This window comes from Gobius niger (genome assembly GCF_951799975.1).
Source record: "Gobius niger genome assembly, chromosome: 18".
Lineage (NCBI taxonomy): Eukaryota > Metazoa > Chordata > Actinopteri > Gobiiformes > Gobiidae > Gobius > Gobius niger.
Genome location: NC_136869.1, coordinates 20853151 through 20870217, shown reverse-complemented (window position 1 = coordinate 20870217; position 17067 = coordinate 20853151). Strand labels below are relative to the sequence as shown.

At 41.8% G+C, this 17067-nt stretch overlaps 2 protein-coding genes across 2 annotated transcripts; one reads left to right on the top strand and one right to left on the bottom strand.

The window, feature by feature from the left end:
- Positions 1 to 2756: 2756 nt before the first annotated feature.
- Positions 2757 to 15561, bottom strand: ift74 (intraflagellar transport 74). Its single transcript, XM_079576420.1, has 20 exons — positions 15493 to 15561; positions 14469 to 14584; positions 14260 to 14392; positions 14082 to 14130; positions 13910 to 14008; positions 13762 to 13822; positions 13195 to 13254; positions 12216 to 12277; positions 7351 to 7489; positions 6338 to 6400; positions 6109 to 6252; positions 5883 to 5923; positions 5730 to 5809; positions 5606 to 5659; positions 4828 to 4925; positions 4380 to 4506; positions 3960 to 4123; positions 3590 to 3715; positions 3413 to 3473; positions 2757 to 2914 (listed from the first exon to the last, which is right to left on the bottom strand). The coding sequence occupies exons 2-20, from the start codon at positions 14577 to 14579 to the stop codon at positions 2793 to 2795; spliced, it is 1794 nt and encodes a 597-aa protein (XP_079432546.1). The 5' UTR covers positions 14580 to 14584; positions 15493 to 15561; the 3' UTR covers positions 2757 to 2792.
- Positions 7953 to 12067, top strand: LOC306977821 (leucine-rich repeat-containing protein 19-like; the record flags this gene model as incomplete). The annotated part of the gene is made up of 7 exons (XM_079576262.1): positions 7953 to 8167; positions 9662 to 9769; positions 9832 to 10079; positions 10163 to 10274; positions 11046 to 11109; positions 11340 to 11516; positions 11763 to 12067. The coding sequence occupies exons 2-7, from the start codon at positions 9671 to 9673 to the stop codon at positions 12065 to 12067; spliced, it is 1005 nt and encodes a 334-aa protein (XP_079432388.1). The 5' UTR covers positions 7953 to 8167; positions 9662 to 9670.
- Positions 15562 to 17067: the final 1506 nt, after the last annotated feature.

Sequence of the window (17067 nt, the reverse complement as noted above, 5' to 3'; positions counted from 1 at the left end):
AAAAGCAGTATACAAGTCTTCCTGAGCGGACTTTGATTGTAATAACAGGTATGTTGTCAGTGTGCGCAGCTGTTCCCCCGGCTGACTGACAGGAGATGCCCTGATGTCAGCAGAGACCGGGGGCCCCGCGCTGGGCCCTGCACGCCGGACAGAGGGCCTTTGTGGCGGGACGCGGCACGCCGGGAGCAGACTGCACCCTCAGATTTCCACGTGATGACGGAGCGAGTCAGAGCCGCAGCAAAACACACGCATTTATGTCAAATATCAAGACCTCGCTGTGCTGGAGTTTTCTTCTCAAAGCAATTAAGGTTTGGATGAAACTCAGGTCGGTATCTGCTCCATTCTTGGAACACGCACAGATTCCAATACTGGGACGTGAAACATTTGATTGACGTTGGGTTAGAATGAAGATGCACGACGACGAATATGGAGAGATGGGCATTTCGAGGACGGCGACGTAAGCCAATGCCAAGACGTGATCGATTTAAATCATCTAAAATTACTGTGTGACATATCACTTACTTACTTAACGGAATTATGTTTAAGATTTCGCAAAATCTCACAATTGAGATTAGGTTCGAACCGTTCACCTTAATGAGCCGTTCGAAAGTGCCGGTCATGAACGTCACACCACTACTGGAGACGCTATGGTGGATGATCACAATGGGAACCACGCTGCTCTGTATCATTAGTGTGTGTCGATAGGCTAAGATTGGCGTCACATGACTCACGTTCAACATGGATCTTTCAGTAATCACGTGCCTGCATTTGACAGATAAGTTTCCTTTCCTGTTTCACTGAACCAATGTCTCTGCCATCACAACATTCTCCAGTCGGTAGCAATACCTCTAAATGACCCATTTGAGGCTAGAGCAGTTTGGGTTGTGATTGTCAAGTCTTCTTGGATAACTTCTTAGATCACCTGGCAGAAACCATGAAACCACTTTTCCAAGGCTTCCATTCATCCACAGTCCACTGGCTACAGCTGCATGGACAGAGAAAAAAGATTATCCAAAATGTGCCTCAGAAATGAGATTATCCACCCCTCCCTTCAGGGGTAGCTGCGGCACCAGGTGGAACCAATTCATTTGGTGATGACCGGCCCGTTTTGCTCCATGCCCCTGATGCCCTTTAGTCTTTTCTCTCAGTGCTTTTCATATTTCATGTAAGCCTTCCCTTGTCGCTTACCCATGACCCTTGTTATTTGATCAATCTCTTAACAGAGGCCGATTCTCCAAAGCTGGAAGAACTTACACGCCACAACGCAAATGCGTCACATCTGAGTATTGGGGTTATCTGATTCTGAAAACTCCTCAGTTAGACGACGATCACATTTCTCAGCTGCTTATAATCGTAGCCATTGTTTTGTTTATTTCCTCATTATGAAGTAAATATGTCAAAGGCCTGTGAGAAGCATGTTTCAGCGCTGTTTTCATATTTGCTCTATCTCCTCCATCTCTGAGGCTTTCACCTCAGCGATCTGGACAAAGGCAGCTCTGTGTCACCGTTCATTCCACTTTATTTACTCCAATACTTGGCCTTCTGAGTCACTGTCCTTCTTGGAATAGTTTTTTATCACACTATACAATCATTCTATTTCCTGAAAAGCATTTCTGACATCCGAATTCCTCACAGGGATGAGTTAATGTGCGCTTTCAAGTTTAAGTTCTGACTTGAGTAAATATTTCTGCTTCTATACACACTTCATATGTGCAAAGAGCCAGGATTCAACCGGCGCGGGAGAGGAGAGTGCACGTGGAGCTAAGAACAAACGGAAGAAGGGGAACATATATGGTACAATGGTGCCATCTGCTGGATAAAGTGTGCATCGCATAAGAAGAAATGAGTTTACACCTGTAAAACTCAGTTGGAGAGCCATAACTAACATCAACTTCAAATTGGCCAAGAGCTTTGCATTAATAGGTAAAGTAAAACATATAGTCTGTTGGATAGTAAATCCTTACACTCTTTATTGTACTCTTGTATTGCCTCATGTAAGTTATGGTATTGAACTCCAGAAAAAAGCTCTGAGAATTGTCCTTGAAACAGGGTTTCATGATCACACAAACCCTCTCTTTCTAAAGTCACGTGCATTAAAAGTAGAGACTTTGATCAAATTCAAGACTTTCCGGATAACTGTAAAATCAAACATAATCAGCTTCCTTCAAATATTCAGAAAATTTTCAGCAACAGAGGTGACCTCCTTAACGTCGTAGACCCCACCTGAACCAAGCACACTTTCTCCAGTTCAGCTTTACCCAAATCTAAAAGCTTCTTGAACAAAGCGTTAAAAGAACAACTAAAAGTGAGGATGAAAACAACAACAAAATAGACAAATAAAGCAAGAAAAACATGATTAAAGGGATGAAAAAGGAACAATAACACAATAAAAAGGCGTCAAAAACACAATAAAAACACAAGAAAAAAGCAACAAATAGTAATGGCACAATACAATAGCAATAGAGCAACCTACAAAAACAAGACAAAAGAGAGACGAAAACACAACAAAAATGTGGCAACAACGCAGCAGTTTTGTAGGTCTTAGCTTTCAAATGAACCCTCACTCTGGCCGATAGGCTGCAAACTCCATTCGAGAAGCTTTTAAATTTGGGTAAAACTGAACAGGACAAAATTTGCTCGGTTAAAGTGGGGGGTAAGAGGTTAAGGAGTCTGTTCTTCTTACAAAATACAATTGGACACAATATAATACACAACTGAACTGTCTTTATAATTATGAACAATTCAAAAAGACATAGCATCCTTACATACATATAAATAAAGGGGGACAGCTTTTATGTCAGAGTCCTGTTGTTTTTCAGCGAGTCGATGAGCGTCGTATTGTACTCCGCCACCTGTTGGGTCACTCGCTCAGCCACCGGAGCATAGTCACTCTCCTGAGACTTGGAGGCCATGACTGAGGCATTAAGGGTTAAGGAAATTGTATTTATGCATTTTTCCGTGTTAGTCATTTGAGTCATGTTTTGGGTCATTCCACCAAATCAGTGACTTTCAGCTTTCAAAACAAAAGAAAAGGTGTTTTGAAATGGCCTTTTCATGTTCTCCCTGGATACAATTGTGTCATCGTCCTCCACATTATCAAAGCCCATAATCCAACATAATATCGGTTCAAAGCATTCTGGTCAGAGTGTGTTTATCAGGACGTGCTGAAGCTGTAAACCACGCCGTAAATCAAAACAGAATTATTTTTTTATAAGTTATTTCCACAGCTGCCAGCAGGAGGAGCCCCAGTAAAAGCTCTAGCGCCTGCATCTCATTGCTACTATTTAATTCTTGGACATTTCAAATTATAAAATGCAAAATGACAGTGCTAACAACAAAAATTATGTCTAAGTTACTGTTGTGGTGAACCAGGAAGTCAAACCTCTCATATACACATCACAAGGAAGGATACACTCTTTCATCACAAAGTTGTTCTGCTCCAAGTGCTGCCATTTCCTCTCCAGGTTGGCCAGCTGAAAAACAGGACATCAAACATCTGAAAAGTCTCTTACTGTGACTTCACCCAAACTCCTTTCACAATCAGCACTCATCATCCAAACACAAACCCCCCCCCAGTAAAAGGCCGTACCTGCGCGTGGGTCTCGTTCTCGTCCAGCCTGGCCTTCAGAGCTTCATGTTTCTTGCCGATGTCGTCCAGCAGCTGCCTGAAGGACTCCTGCCGCTGGCTCAGGGAGACGCGCTGCTCCTCCAGTTTCTACACAAACACAGACCATGCTTAAAACGACAGCGTGCTTTGGGACAGCGTCTACAGATGTTTCGAGCTTAGGTGAAACTTCGAGACGGTGACGTGGATCCTTCAAGTACAAGATAGAGTTTATTGTCCCAACAGGCGATCTGTTTCTAACCTATTACTGATTGTCGGGGCTGACTTTTGAAAAAGACTTGTCAACAACAATAAGGCAGTACATGAGGGGGAAAACATAGGATGGATAGTGTACCTTCTTCTTGTCCTCCGCTGTCCTCTTGAGCGTGTCCATGTCCCTGTACGTCCTCAGCTCGGTCTCCATGGTGCCGAGCTGTTGTCTCTGCACCTCCAGCTCGGTGCTGATCTTCCCCTCCAGCTGCTTCACCTTCTCCAGGTCCAGCCCCAGACGCCTGGACTCTGTGCACACACCTCCCCTCGGTCACACTCACACACTCGGACAAACCGTTTAGCTCAACATGAACTGGACAGCTGATCGCCAAAACAGGCAAGCGCTTGGCTTAACATGGCAAATTAATAACCAACAAAATTTAAGACGATGATCAAGATGTGTTTGAAATTAGTAGCAAATACCTAGGAATTGTAAAACACTCCTGCATAAGCCATGATCAAATCGCATCACTGACTTAGCAAACTGTAGGTTTCTATCACTGACCGGTGCTGAGGTTCTTTGTGGTGCTCTCTGATTGGCTGACGTCAGTCTCCTTGTTGACCAGCACTTCCTGCATGTTCTTCAGCTCGCTGGCTGTGACCGAGTCCATCTCACTCAGACTGGCCATGTTCTGCAGACACAGGACATTTTTACTGCTACAATTGGATTATGCTGTATATTATTGAGACTACAGCTCTGAGCGTAATAAACATCTTATTTTTAATCTCATTCTATTCAAAGGCCCTGTACCTGATCGTTTAAAAACATTTAAAAACGAGCTACTTCACCAAATGGCTGCTTTTATAATCTGCTGAAGGACAAAACTAACTATTCCACAACTGAAAGGGGGAAAAAAACAGGCACATGGCCTTAAAAGGTGTTCCCAAAGAGGCAGCATCTTTCTTGTGATAGTCGTCTTAATGTGACCATGATAAAGAGTTCAGGCGCTCACTCGGCTGTCGCTTTCCAGCAGAGACACGATGTTCTCCTGGATCTGACGGAGTTTCTCCTTCTCCTGTTGTTTGGTCTCCTCAAAAGACTCACTGAAGCCTGAGCACAAACACACACAGAGGCTAAAACTGTGGTACAGCAGCTTACAGGTCAGGTCTGAGGAGAGGACACACCCAGATACAGTATGAGGGTATTTCATTTAGATTTGTTCACAAGTACGACAATATTTTACATGATACAGTAGTTGAAGGTTTTTTGTTTTGTTTTTAGGCTTTTAACCCCGTCTTGGTGTGGGACGTGATGTTCACATTGAAACAACATGTCTAGATATTGATTAAATCAGTGTGAATAGCAAAATATTTGGAAATGCTCATTAAGAATTGCTAACAGGAGAGACGCGACATGAATGTCAGTGTGAAGTAGTAGATGTAGAAGAGAGTCACTGACTCAGATCGTGGAAATGTTTTTCTGAAAGAAACAATTTCTTTGATATTGATGTCAATGAAATGTTCAGTAACAGGAATGATACTTAAAAACAATATTTAAAAACAATGATACTTAAAAACAATAATCTCATTAAGGGCAATGTGATTCAATGATTTTCTTTTCTATTTCTTGCTAGTATTGAGAAATCACAGTCAGGACAAACCTAAAACCATATTTAAAAAAAAAACCTAACTCTGAGGCACTTATTGCTCTGTTTTACACAGTATTTTCTGCAGTAACATAAGGAAATGTGTAATAATGACAGGCCAGGTCATTTTGCACTCGCAACTTACTGTCGATCTCCTCTTCTCGTTTCTTCAGCTCTTTGTATTGCTGCTGACTCTCCCCTGACAAAAGAGGAGATAATCAACACCTTGAGACATGTATTTGAGTTCACTCGAGTTCTTCCAGACTTACCTGGAGCGTCCTCAGAGTCCTGCTCCATCTGCTGCAGCTCCTCTGTTATTTGTCTGGTCCTCTCTCGGATTTGAACCAATCTGAAAGCAGACAATACTTCATCATCTCCATAAGTATTTGGAGCTGCCTGCCCCCGTGTGCTTTTGTACTTACTGCCGCTCCATGCTGGCTATTTCTTGATTGTCTTCCTTCACCTTCAGGGAATGAAAAATACATTCAGCAGGTGTCCCGATATGTCCAATATAAATGTATTTCTTCTCATAGGTATAAACAGGAAGTGAAGTATTAGCGGCTGTTGTGAATTGGAAGTCACGTGTCGCCTCTGTGCTCTTTTCTATAACTGTGCGCCTACATGAGAGTCGTTGACCCCCCGTCTGACCTGTTTGAAGAGCTTGTCCCTCTCCTCCTGAGGTGAGCCCATGTTCTTCTGCTCGGCCTCCATGGCGTCTCTCTTCTGCTCCAGAGTGGACAGCGTCTCGTGTAAGCGGACCACCTCCTGTTTGATCAGCGAGTGGGACAGCTTCTACACGCGCACATGCACAAAGAAATATGACAATCATTCAGGTCATGACTCTACTACTCTTCAATCTCAGTGCTGTATGTCTTACAACTTCATAGTCCTCCTTCTTGGTCAGCAGAATGTCCAGCTCCTCCTGGAGGACAGCCAGCTCCTGACAAACACAGATGGTATTTCGTATGGACACCACAAGGGGGAGTCATATAGCATAGTTTAGATATCGTCTTGTTGGCAATGCTAGTATTTTGCTCTTTGTTAAATGATCTCAGCTGAGCACTTTTATAGATGCTTAAAGAATTACTTTTTGTAATATATCAGTTTAAGCAGGTGAGATACCGCTTTGAGAATATCCATACTTTCAATGCAAAGTTACTTTATTTATGCATTTGGATAAGTCTGTCTGCAGCAGGTTAGACTACTCTAATGGCTTCTCAGTGTTACAGCTGCAGTACATCCAGAACCCACTGCTCGAGTCCTGACAAGAACCAGGAGATATTAGTCCAGTGCTCTGGTCTCTGCACCGCTCAGAAAATACACTTTAAAGAGACTATAGGGAGTTTAAAAATGCTAAAAGTAAGTATTTTCCTCCCCCTACATGTTCCAGCCATGTCCTAATGTGTAGAATGAGCCCAGACCTGTTCACCACAACTGCCTCTAAAATCCCGCACTGTCACTCAAAAAGGTGTCACTTCGGCCCGAATTGCCGTCATGCACGAGCTTAATAAAGAAGGTGCAGTTACACATATGGCCTGAGGTGGCAGTAGTGAGTATAAAATGGCAAACTTGTATCCAGCCCCTTTAAAGCAGCTCTGCTTGTGTACAAGTCTTTTCCTGGTTTATCTCTGACATGTTAAAGCCACATGAACCATGTTGGGCCCTGAGAACTGCAGGGAGGGGTCTCCTGGTGGTTCCCAGAGTCAGGACTAAACACGGTGAGGCTAAAGCTATAATCTGGAACAGTCTTCATGAGGATGTGAGACAGGCCTCATATCTGACAATGTTCAAACCCAGGCTGAAAACAGTCATTTTTACCCGTGCCGTGACGACTGAAAGTATTTTATCCGCACTTGCATTTGCTCCCTGTCAACATCAACACCCCGTCACCTGCAGCAGCTCCTCGTTGCTGGCCGTCATGGTGTAGTACTTCTCCTGTTTGGCGGAGGGCATGGACTGAACCACCTGGTCCGCCACGCGCCTCTCTCTGTGGGTGTTCTCCTCCACGGCCCGGATCGCCTCCTCCCTCCTGCACACACACCACACACACCACAGAAGAGCAGGCATTAGGGATGTCAACTGTCTGAGTGACCTGTGGGCCCCCCCAGACCCTTCTGCCTGGACAAGTCCCTCGCCCTTTCCCCCCTTACTGACGCTCCAGAAAAGGACAAAACAAATCTCCTTTTGCCTGGTTTCTGAGGTTCAAAACTCAATTGTCAAGCTAGGAATTAAGTACAGAAACATTTTTTGGTGCCTTTTGGAATCACAGCAATAATTTAACACCTTATAGTGAAGATTAGGCATTTTTTTTGTTTCCAGGTGAAAGTTTCTATGTCAAGAGAGTGAACTGGCCCAAATGATAACCTGATGAGGGAAATTATTTGGAAAAAAAGGACGTACACCGAGCTTAAACTAAGGAACAATGAGAAACATTTTGGATTATACTTACTTCATTACATTTTCGACCACATATCTCTACTTTCTGTTCCACTACATGTTTGAAGGGAAGTAAAAGTCTTTGGGTTTGTCCGCTTTAATACCTCAAAGTGCGACTGGCGGATTAGTGTTGACACTTGCTGGTTATAAATGTTTAGCTAACAGACAGGCTGAGTGATGAGGTTTTACACTTCTGGTCAAAGTTCTTTTACAGCTGCTCCAGGCTGACAACCAGGAAATCTCAACTTGTGCTTCCTCAACTCTCCAACGGGTAAGAGAACACGCCGCTTTTTACATGAACTAACCTCGGCCGGAGCCGATGGAAGAGTCCATAGCCAGATAGTTTGTTTGGGAGTCTGACGTATATAAAAATGTGTTCTCCTTTTCCCATTTGTCAGTTCAGTATCAGGATAAGTTTACAGCCATGGCCTTGACTGACCCGCCGGGACTAAAAGGAAGTGCATAGCTTTTTGAAAATGAATAATAACAAAAATATTTAGCAATCAGGAAATACAAACACAATATACGGCTCTGTTAGAGGATAACATTAAATCGCTATTTATCATACTGGGTCAGGCTGTACAGTCGTACTATCTCTGTCATAGCCTTGACTGTGGTGCTCAGGCGTCCACTCTCTGCCACTGAATGCTTGTGTATCAGTATGACGCTCTGAGAGGGTATTTATCCCTCTTCTGTGGAAGCATAGACAGACTTGAATGGTAGGACTAGCGCAATGTCTCGAGTTCATGTCTCCGGGTCCCGCACCGATGGTAAATAAACTTCTCCTGCATAAGACATCCAGACTGCTGCCTATTCTTCATCTGTCCTCTTGAACACCATTGTTATTTCTCTAACAGGCTCTATATGTGGTAGTACAATAAAAAGTACAAGTCTGGTATGTATGGTCATTACTTTTAAGCTTTTAAAAGTATAATGCATTACTGTGGCTCATAAACATTCTTTTAGCACCTCAGCATTGATAGTTTAGGTTTGACAGTTTTCACAGTTCGTGCTTCACAGCGAGAAGGTCCCAGGTTTGACTCCTGGGCCAGACGAGGCCTTTCTGTGCGGTGTGAGTTTACATGTTCTCCCCGTGTCTGCATAGGTTTCCTCTGGGTACTCCAGTTTCCCCTACACCTAAAAACATGTACAATAGCCCAGGGTGAATGATGTGCGAGTGAGTGAATGGTGATGGTCGGTCGGAGAAACCGCAGCCACGCTTCTGTCGGTCTGTACCAAAGGGCAGCTGTGGCTACAGACGCAGCTGAACACCATCATGTGTGGAGTGGATGTACATTGTCCCATGTGCTCTGTGACCAGGCGCTATACAAATAAAGTCCATCCTTCTCTCAAACTTTGTTTGAAGACAATATAGCGATATTATTGTGATTCTTTACTAAACCCAGTGCAAGCCATTCAATTAGAACAATCAAAATAAAACAAGGCTTAATAAATACCAAGTCAGAACAAGGCACTAAATTAGGAAGATTATCGTTAAAACTGAACTTGTGCACAACTATAAGTTACCATAATTGGACTGTGTTAAATAGCTTTAAATCTCAGTCAGATGGAAGTGATTTTTAGACACATAGTGGCTTCTTGAGATATGGATTTTGGATATGGATCAGCAAATATTGCTGGAACAATAATTTGACGATATAATGGAGACGGTTCGCTATTTGGATAATATAATATTGTGTGTGCATGGTCTGATTATTCATGTAGGTTTTCCAGTGGAACTATTATGATCGTGTGTCTCTTTCAGATTTGTACCATGGCCAGACTTGGCCGTCCTCTCTTGTGGGCGTTTCTATGTTTGGTGATTTCATTCCAAATTTTACAAGAAGCTGAAGCAGTGGAACTGAATGAACAGGTAGAGCACTTGTACGATTTGAAGCCATTCTCACCTAAACTATTCTCTTTGTCCCAAAAAAGGTCAAAAATCTGACCAACAAGCACCTGCAGACCATTCCTTCCTGTGAGGCCAATTCCACCGTGACCACGCTCCTTCTGAGCGATAACCAGATCAGGCTGAATGAGTCCGACCGGTTAGCCCTGGTTAGCTACAGCGGGCTAACGCGGCTCTACCTGGATAAGAACATCGTGAGGAGCATAAAAGCCAAGTATTTCACTGACGTTCCAAGCCTCCAAGTGCTGTCTCTGTCTGGCAACAAAATCAGCAGGTAAACAAGATAAACGTTTGAGATCATATGTTGAAAATGTTGCTAAATCTTATAAGAATGTCAGGTTATTGTTGTTGTTGTAGACTGGATCCTGAGGCCTTCTCTGGACTGGATAACTTAACACACCTGGATTTGTCCAACAATTCACTCACAATTTATCCATATCAGCTCCGGAAAACACTTAAGAATCTACAGGTGGGGCTTCAAATTCAACACAATAACCACAAAAAACATCTTTTTCACTATCTTACGCTTCAAAAATGCAATATTGATCTAAAAGAGCTGAAACAAATCCACTCGTTTCACTTCCTGATCCTATGAGCAAGCTAAAATAAGCCCCTCCCACCCACCCTCTTCTGAGCTGCTGTCTCAGTAAAAATACATTGCTCGGCGACTGCCTGTGGTGAAGCAATGACGTTTTTTTTTATTTCCCTCCTGGAGAAAATTAAAGCTGCATTATGGAACTTTAATGTAAAAAAAAAACCCACACATTTTATTGTGCATATTTGACCTTAGTGTGACCCGGTGGCTAGTATGCCGCCTTTACCTCCCATCACAGCCTCTATGGCGCTCCAGGATCAATTGTTAATCGAGTTCCTGGTAGGTTTTCACTGCTGACAGACCCTCATACCAGAAAACCTACAAAACAAATGATCCTGGAGCGCCGTAGAGGCCACCGTGATCGAAGGTAAATTAAAAAAGTCAATAAAAGGTGAATTACGCTCAAATTTCAAGCTTGTTTTCCCGCATAAAAAGTTCCATAATGTACCTTTAAGCTTAGCAAGAGATGGAGAGGTGAGGAAAGCACAACACTGCAACATTGTACAAAGCTCTTTGAAGAAGGGGTTGGGAATCGCAATCGTAGCACTTGTAAAGATAGTTTAGCTACTTTACTCGACCCTGCAACATAGTGTTCTAAAGATGATCTGCTCTCTTTCTTTAATCATATATATATATTTTTTACAGTTACTAAATGTAGAAGGAAACCCATGGAACTGTTCCTGTGAAGCCTTGAACAGCATAAATCAAGGTCAGTGCATATTTACCGCACAATAGTGATAACTAAGAGCTGCACGATATAAAAAAAAAAGTACGACATCAAACATTATTGCGATGTTATGACACAACCTTTTGAACGCAGTGTCCGCTCCGTTCAAGTTCAATCAGTTGTGGACAGATCAGCATCTTGCTAAAAACAGCACTACTACTCTTTACTATTACAAAGACTGCAATGATTTCTACTTTGCTCTGGCTCTTAAGCGGCCGCCAATGCCACGTGTGCCTCTCCGCAAAGCATGCTGGGAAACTCCCTTACTGAAGCGGCAGCAAAGTGTTTCCCAGCGCCGACTACAACCACCGCAGAAGTGTCCACAGCAGAGACAACGGCCAGTCCGAAACTTACAACGACGGCGCAGTTCAACGGCAGTCGGAGTGGAGGTGAGATCGCATCGTATCGTGGACATACCAAGAATAAATATGGCAACTAAAAAAGGAAAATAGATGAAGAAAAAAAAAAATACAAGCCACCATTTTTAACTAACGGCAAGCTTACAAATCAATGGGGCTGTGATGAATGCAGTTTGATCATTTGAATATTGGATATGTGTTAGGACGGGGTTCAGACCATGACCAATTGTTAAAACGTCACTTGTCTGTTTCACATTTCCGCTATTCTCTCTCTAGACCAGACAGCCACGCAGTCCAACTCCTGGAAGTTCACCGTTAGCGTGGCCGCGCTGGGGCTAACCACGGCGGCGCTCATCATCTGCGCCATCAAGGGCCCCTCCTGGTACAAGCTGTTCCACAACTACCGGCACCGCAGGCTGCGCAACGAGCCCGCGGGCACTACGGTGTTCCACCAGACGCCCAGGCAGCAGCAGACCTTCACCTTCGAACAGGAGGGCGGGCACCAGAGGAGGACGGAGGACGAGGAGGAGGAGGACGAGGACGGCTACTTTGAGGATCCGTACATCAGGAGAGAAGATTGAGGGACTTGTTTTTCATAAATAACTGTGGCTCACATTTAATCATGTCGTCTCAACAGAAAATGACTTGATAAAGGTGGAGTTTGTGGGCTTTGCTCTCTATGCACCGACCTCAGATTGAGCTTCTTATAAGCATTAGATTAGTACTTACTCTCTCCTTTCAGTGAAGATGCTGTCAATACTCTCCGCCTTCTGGTCATTCTGAGCTTTCAACTAGAAACAATATACAACAAAAGGGAAATGAGTGTTACTCTTAAGTACATGTTTTGTAAAGATCTGTTCTTTACTTGAGTAGTACTTTTGTTGAGAACTCATTACTTTACCTCCACTTCATTTCTATAAAGGCTGTGAAAGTAAAAGTAATTGGCTGCGGATTTTGTCCCATTTTACAAACCTAATATTGCACAAAATGCACACTCCAGAACAGTAGGTGGTGCTGTGCAGATCGTGTTCTGGTCTCATACAGGTGGTAATTAGGTGCAATTTTATTGTTTGAAGCAGCAAAGTTATTATTCCAGGCACTGGCCTCACAGGAGTGTGATGTAGAAGACTCACAGTAATGTTTTTGCACAGATTTGATAAATATTTACAAATATTTCTGTTGAAATTTGCATTGACAATTGACAGGCTTGGTCTTCACTTACACAAAATGCACTGTGGAGATTATGGGACCACAAAAGCAGGGGACGAAAGAACAGATTTGAACAAGAATTATTAATGCCCTAAATGTTTAAATCTGTAAAAATCAATAGTACAAAGTTAAATCCTACATCGTATTGTTAGGGCCAGTGGGCCACACAAATGTTGGAAAAATATCTGATTGCTATTTTTCAAGCATGGCTTTAAGATTTTCATTTAATTAGCAGTGGACATCTTAAACATGTTCACAGGCAGAAGCAATGTATTTCAGAACATGTATGTGAGCGCTAAACAGCTTCTATGCATAACCCATAGAGGCAAGATATTGTGTTGTTTACGAGGGATATTGTACCTGCTCAATAACAGCAGGTTTAACCATTGGATTTGCAAAATGTGACATATTACAATTTTGATTAATTTGCATTTTATTGCGCAGACCTACTTCCTATACACTGCAGTGGGCATAGTGTTGTGTCTGGATTTACACTTACAACATTGTAGTCATTGAGCATTTCCTCGATCTCTGTGTTGGTGTTCAACTTGTCCACGAGCTTCGGAGGGAAAGAACAGAAACAGGAATACAGCGTGAGTAAGAAAGACTAACTTATGGTTTTCAATGTTATGTTTTATAGATATTTTAGCCTGGTGTATATAGTAATCACAGGGTGGGCCAAAAGTGGGCTTTAACAGTTGTGTCAACATTTCCTGTTTTCAACATTATTTTCAGACTTTTTGTGTAAAAAACAAACAAAAGAGAGACCGGTGTTTGCAGTGTGCGCTCATTCCAGCCAAGAATGGGGAAGTCATGAATGAGAATGAAAGTCAGGACAGAGTTTTTTAAAACTACCAATGTTTTAAACTCCCGTGCAGCACTTTAAAGCTATTTTCTCCAATTTTGCTTTTATGTTGTTTTCTTTTACTTTGCTAAAAAAAAAAAAAAAAAGTTATAACAAATGTTCATAAAAATTCATAAAAATTAAATGTGATCCACCTTGTAGAATTATGAATATCAAATATCCATAAATGTATCAAGAAGTTTGTAAATAAAAATACCACACCATGTTAAAATCGGCGAGTTGTCCCTGTAGATCCTTTATTTCTGCAGCGAGACCCTCAGCTCTGCAAAAGAGGCGAGGTAAATAATGAAAACCATGATAATCCTAAACATAATATCATTACTAACTGTATGTGTTCCCAGATGCTAACTTCTTCTCATAGGACAGGTAGACGGAGTTCTCCTGGTTGAAGTTGTCGATCTCCTTGTGCAGTTTGCTGGTCTCTGTTGTCAGCTCGTTGATCTTACTCCTTGATAACATAGACACAGTGTTAACCACTCGAACCGCCTTGGCACACTCACTGAAATAAGTTTGGGTAATACCTGAGGAGGCCCAAGTAGTAGGACTTATCCAGGATCTGTCTCTGTGGACCTGGTAGGACAGGGAAATATCCCGAAATTAAGACATCAGGCAAATTTCCTAATCTCCTCAGCTCTAGTCTACAAATTCAAAACCAGGCAAAGCTAGGCTCTTCCAGAAAAGTTGAAATAAAGTAGTTACCTTTCATGCCAGTCTTCATCCCGCTGAGCCCCTGCTGCGTCACCGGTCTGTCTGTCACTTTGATCTGAGCTGACAACACTCCGGGGACGGCGACACCTCTCATCCCGGGATGGCCCCCTGTGCCCGGAACCATCTGGGGAAAGAAACATATCAAGTCAAAAAATGTCAAGTTTACAAGAAATAGGAACAAACGTAAGCGATGAGCCTACCCCGGTGCCCACTCGTATAGCTGTGGGAGGGGGGCGCACTGCAGTGGGGGGTCTCCCAGATCCACTCCTGCTCACGGGCCGGGCCATGCCTGACGGGGGCCGCTGAGCCATCACCACTGACAAAACAAAAGTGGAAGTTTTGGAACCGCAGGAAAATTTATTTTCCTCCATACTGGGGATATAGTTGTCGTAGTGGTTGTAAAAGTAGTTGCTAGAGTAGTAGTAATAGTTCTGTTGTCAAAGTACTAGGAGCATAGTGGTAGTTGTGATAGGGTACAAACAAAATATTTACTCAAGTACATTTAATGTTGCTTTCAAATTATTTTACTTAAGTATAAGTAAAAAGTACAGACCCAGCTGGTTACTTATGTAAAAGCACAAAAAATACTAGGTGAAAATACAACTTGACAAAAAAGTTAGATAAATATATTGTGTAAGATTACATTTGAAGTTTAACGACTGCGTTGCATTTTTGTATATCTACATTCAGCTTTAGCCATTTACCGCCTCTGGTAGTTGGAGTAAAAGATAAGCATAACTTAGATGAAATGTAAATCATTGATTGTTGCTACTAGAATTCTAATGATGTTAAGACAATTATTACAATTAAACTGTAAAAATGATTCATCTTGACATCCTAATTCACCCACTATAACATCTGGTGATGTATAACAGCACTAGATGTTAGAGTTAGAAAGAGTTAGTGTTAATATTGTCACATCAGGATAGATGTATGCGATGCGAATAGAAAGGTCAGTTTAATTTTAGCTGCTGCCTGCAGCCTCTTTATCCTTGTCAGCTCAAAGGTTGAAGAGTTTTGGTGCGCAGTCTCAAGTTTGGTTAGCATTTTAGCATCACCTCGATTAGCTAACCCCGTCGTTCTACCGTATAAACATCGCAAAATTAAACTTTCTCTTCGGTAAGGTCTTTAGTTGAAAATATGTATTGTCCCAATGTAAAACATATTCCATAAACACGCAGATAAAGCTTCATGTTAAAAGGGGAAAAATGCTAGCCGACGTACCTTCAGATGATGAAGCCGTTTCCACAGTAACCGTCTTCTTCGTGTTTTAAAGTGTTGTCTTCCTCGAGCAGAAAATTCCTACCACCCCCTAGTGGCGAGTCCCGTTATGACATGGAGCTAGTTTTGCAGAGAAGAAAGGTCATAATAAAAAAAAAAGCTATTTGAGACAAATCATTTACAACATTACCAAATATATAAACTATATTGAGATCATTTATATTAATTTCTATTGAGACAAAGGCAATGTTGTGCATAACTGACAGTATTCTGTAATTTTACTGTATTTTACAATCCAAAACTGAAGATTTGAGTGACTTCTGCCACGACCTTGCCTTCTTGTTAGGTAAAAACAATTATTTATTACATTTCAATAATGAACATATGGCTCGATATTGTCACTAATTATTTCATGATGCATTATTTGTTTTCTGTGTTCGTAAGCTGTGCCGGGGAGAAGTGACACACAACCATAGAAGTATATAAAATACACACAACTGATATAGTGTGGTATCAATTGTGTGTGTGTTGATAGGCTAATATCAGCACCAGGTAAGATTAAGAAACGGGCTTTGGTTAAGGTTAGGGTTTTAGTTAAGGTTAGGGTTTTAGTTAAGGTTAGGGTTTTAGTTAAGGTTAGGGTTTTAGTTAAGTTCAGGGAAAGGGATAAGATTAGAACATGGTAAGGGGCAGGATTATGGTGTATCTCGGTTAGAAGATAAAAAGACACAGTTGTCCCACGAGTGAAAGAGTTTCAAATCAATATAAAAAGCAACCACATATGACAGTTTTAGTCCATTTTATTTCATGTTTAATAATCACATCACTAATTAACAAGTAATCACAATAAACACTTTGTTCAAACCAAGAAAATAAAATTCAAAATTAATGGAAAAATAAAACACAAAAAAAAAAAAACAATGAGGAGTTTTCTCAAAATGACATAGTAACTCTAGCTAACGCTACATCCCATTGTTCGTCAGCATGCTCTGGCTGCTTGGTTTTAGCTAGTGTTATGCTAACGAATGCTAAATGTGTGCAGTAGCCACTTCCACACAAACTGCACGGCTAATGTTAGCTTCTTCTCAAACAAGAATAGCATCTGACCAGGGCTGGCCAGTACAACATAGCAACATACACTGAAAGGCCTAAGATGAGGACTATTGTTTAACAAGTTTTCTTCATGACCATTTGTTTTTGGTTAAACTGTTGTCATTCATTTTCAAAGTTCAATTCAAATCAACGTTATAAACAGGGCCTGACATTAGCATAGCCTTTCCACATTGGCTATTTGAGTTAAATATATTTATATATATTTTTTACAATAGAAAACACTTCATGAGCCTTCTTGTATCAAGTGTTTGCCGTGTTCAGAGCCGTGTCAAGAGACTACGGGCCCCAAAGCAAGTACACCTAAGTGTGTGTGCAAATCAATTGATTTATGATATAATAAAAATAAGCATAAAACTTAATTTCAATGGAGGCGGGTAAGAATATGAAGTGGCTCGTAACATTTTGTGGCAAAATAATATTTTAATGTTTTCAGAAAAATGTATTGACTGACAAATTTAGTGGTAG

What these genes read in the sequence shown, in the direction of transcription:
- ift74 (XM_079576420.1), bottom strand. Translation starts at nt 14,579, where the DNA reads ATGGCTCAGCGGCCCCCGTCAGGCATGGCCCGGCCCGTGAGCAGGAGT. An exon ending in TGCTCAATGACTACAATGTT is followed by an intron (nt 12,278 to 13,194) that starts GTAAGTGTAAAT and finishes TATTGTTTCTAG; the next exon opens with TTGAAAGCTCAGAATGACCA. An exon ending in CAACTTTGTGATGAAAGAGT is followed by an intron (nt 2,915 to 3,412) that starts GTATCCTTCCTT and finishes TTAATGCCTCAG; the next exon opens with TCATGGCCTCCAAGTCTCAG.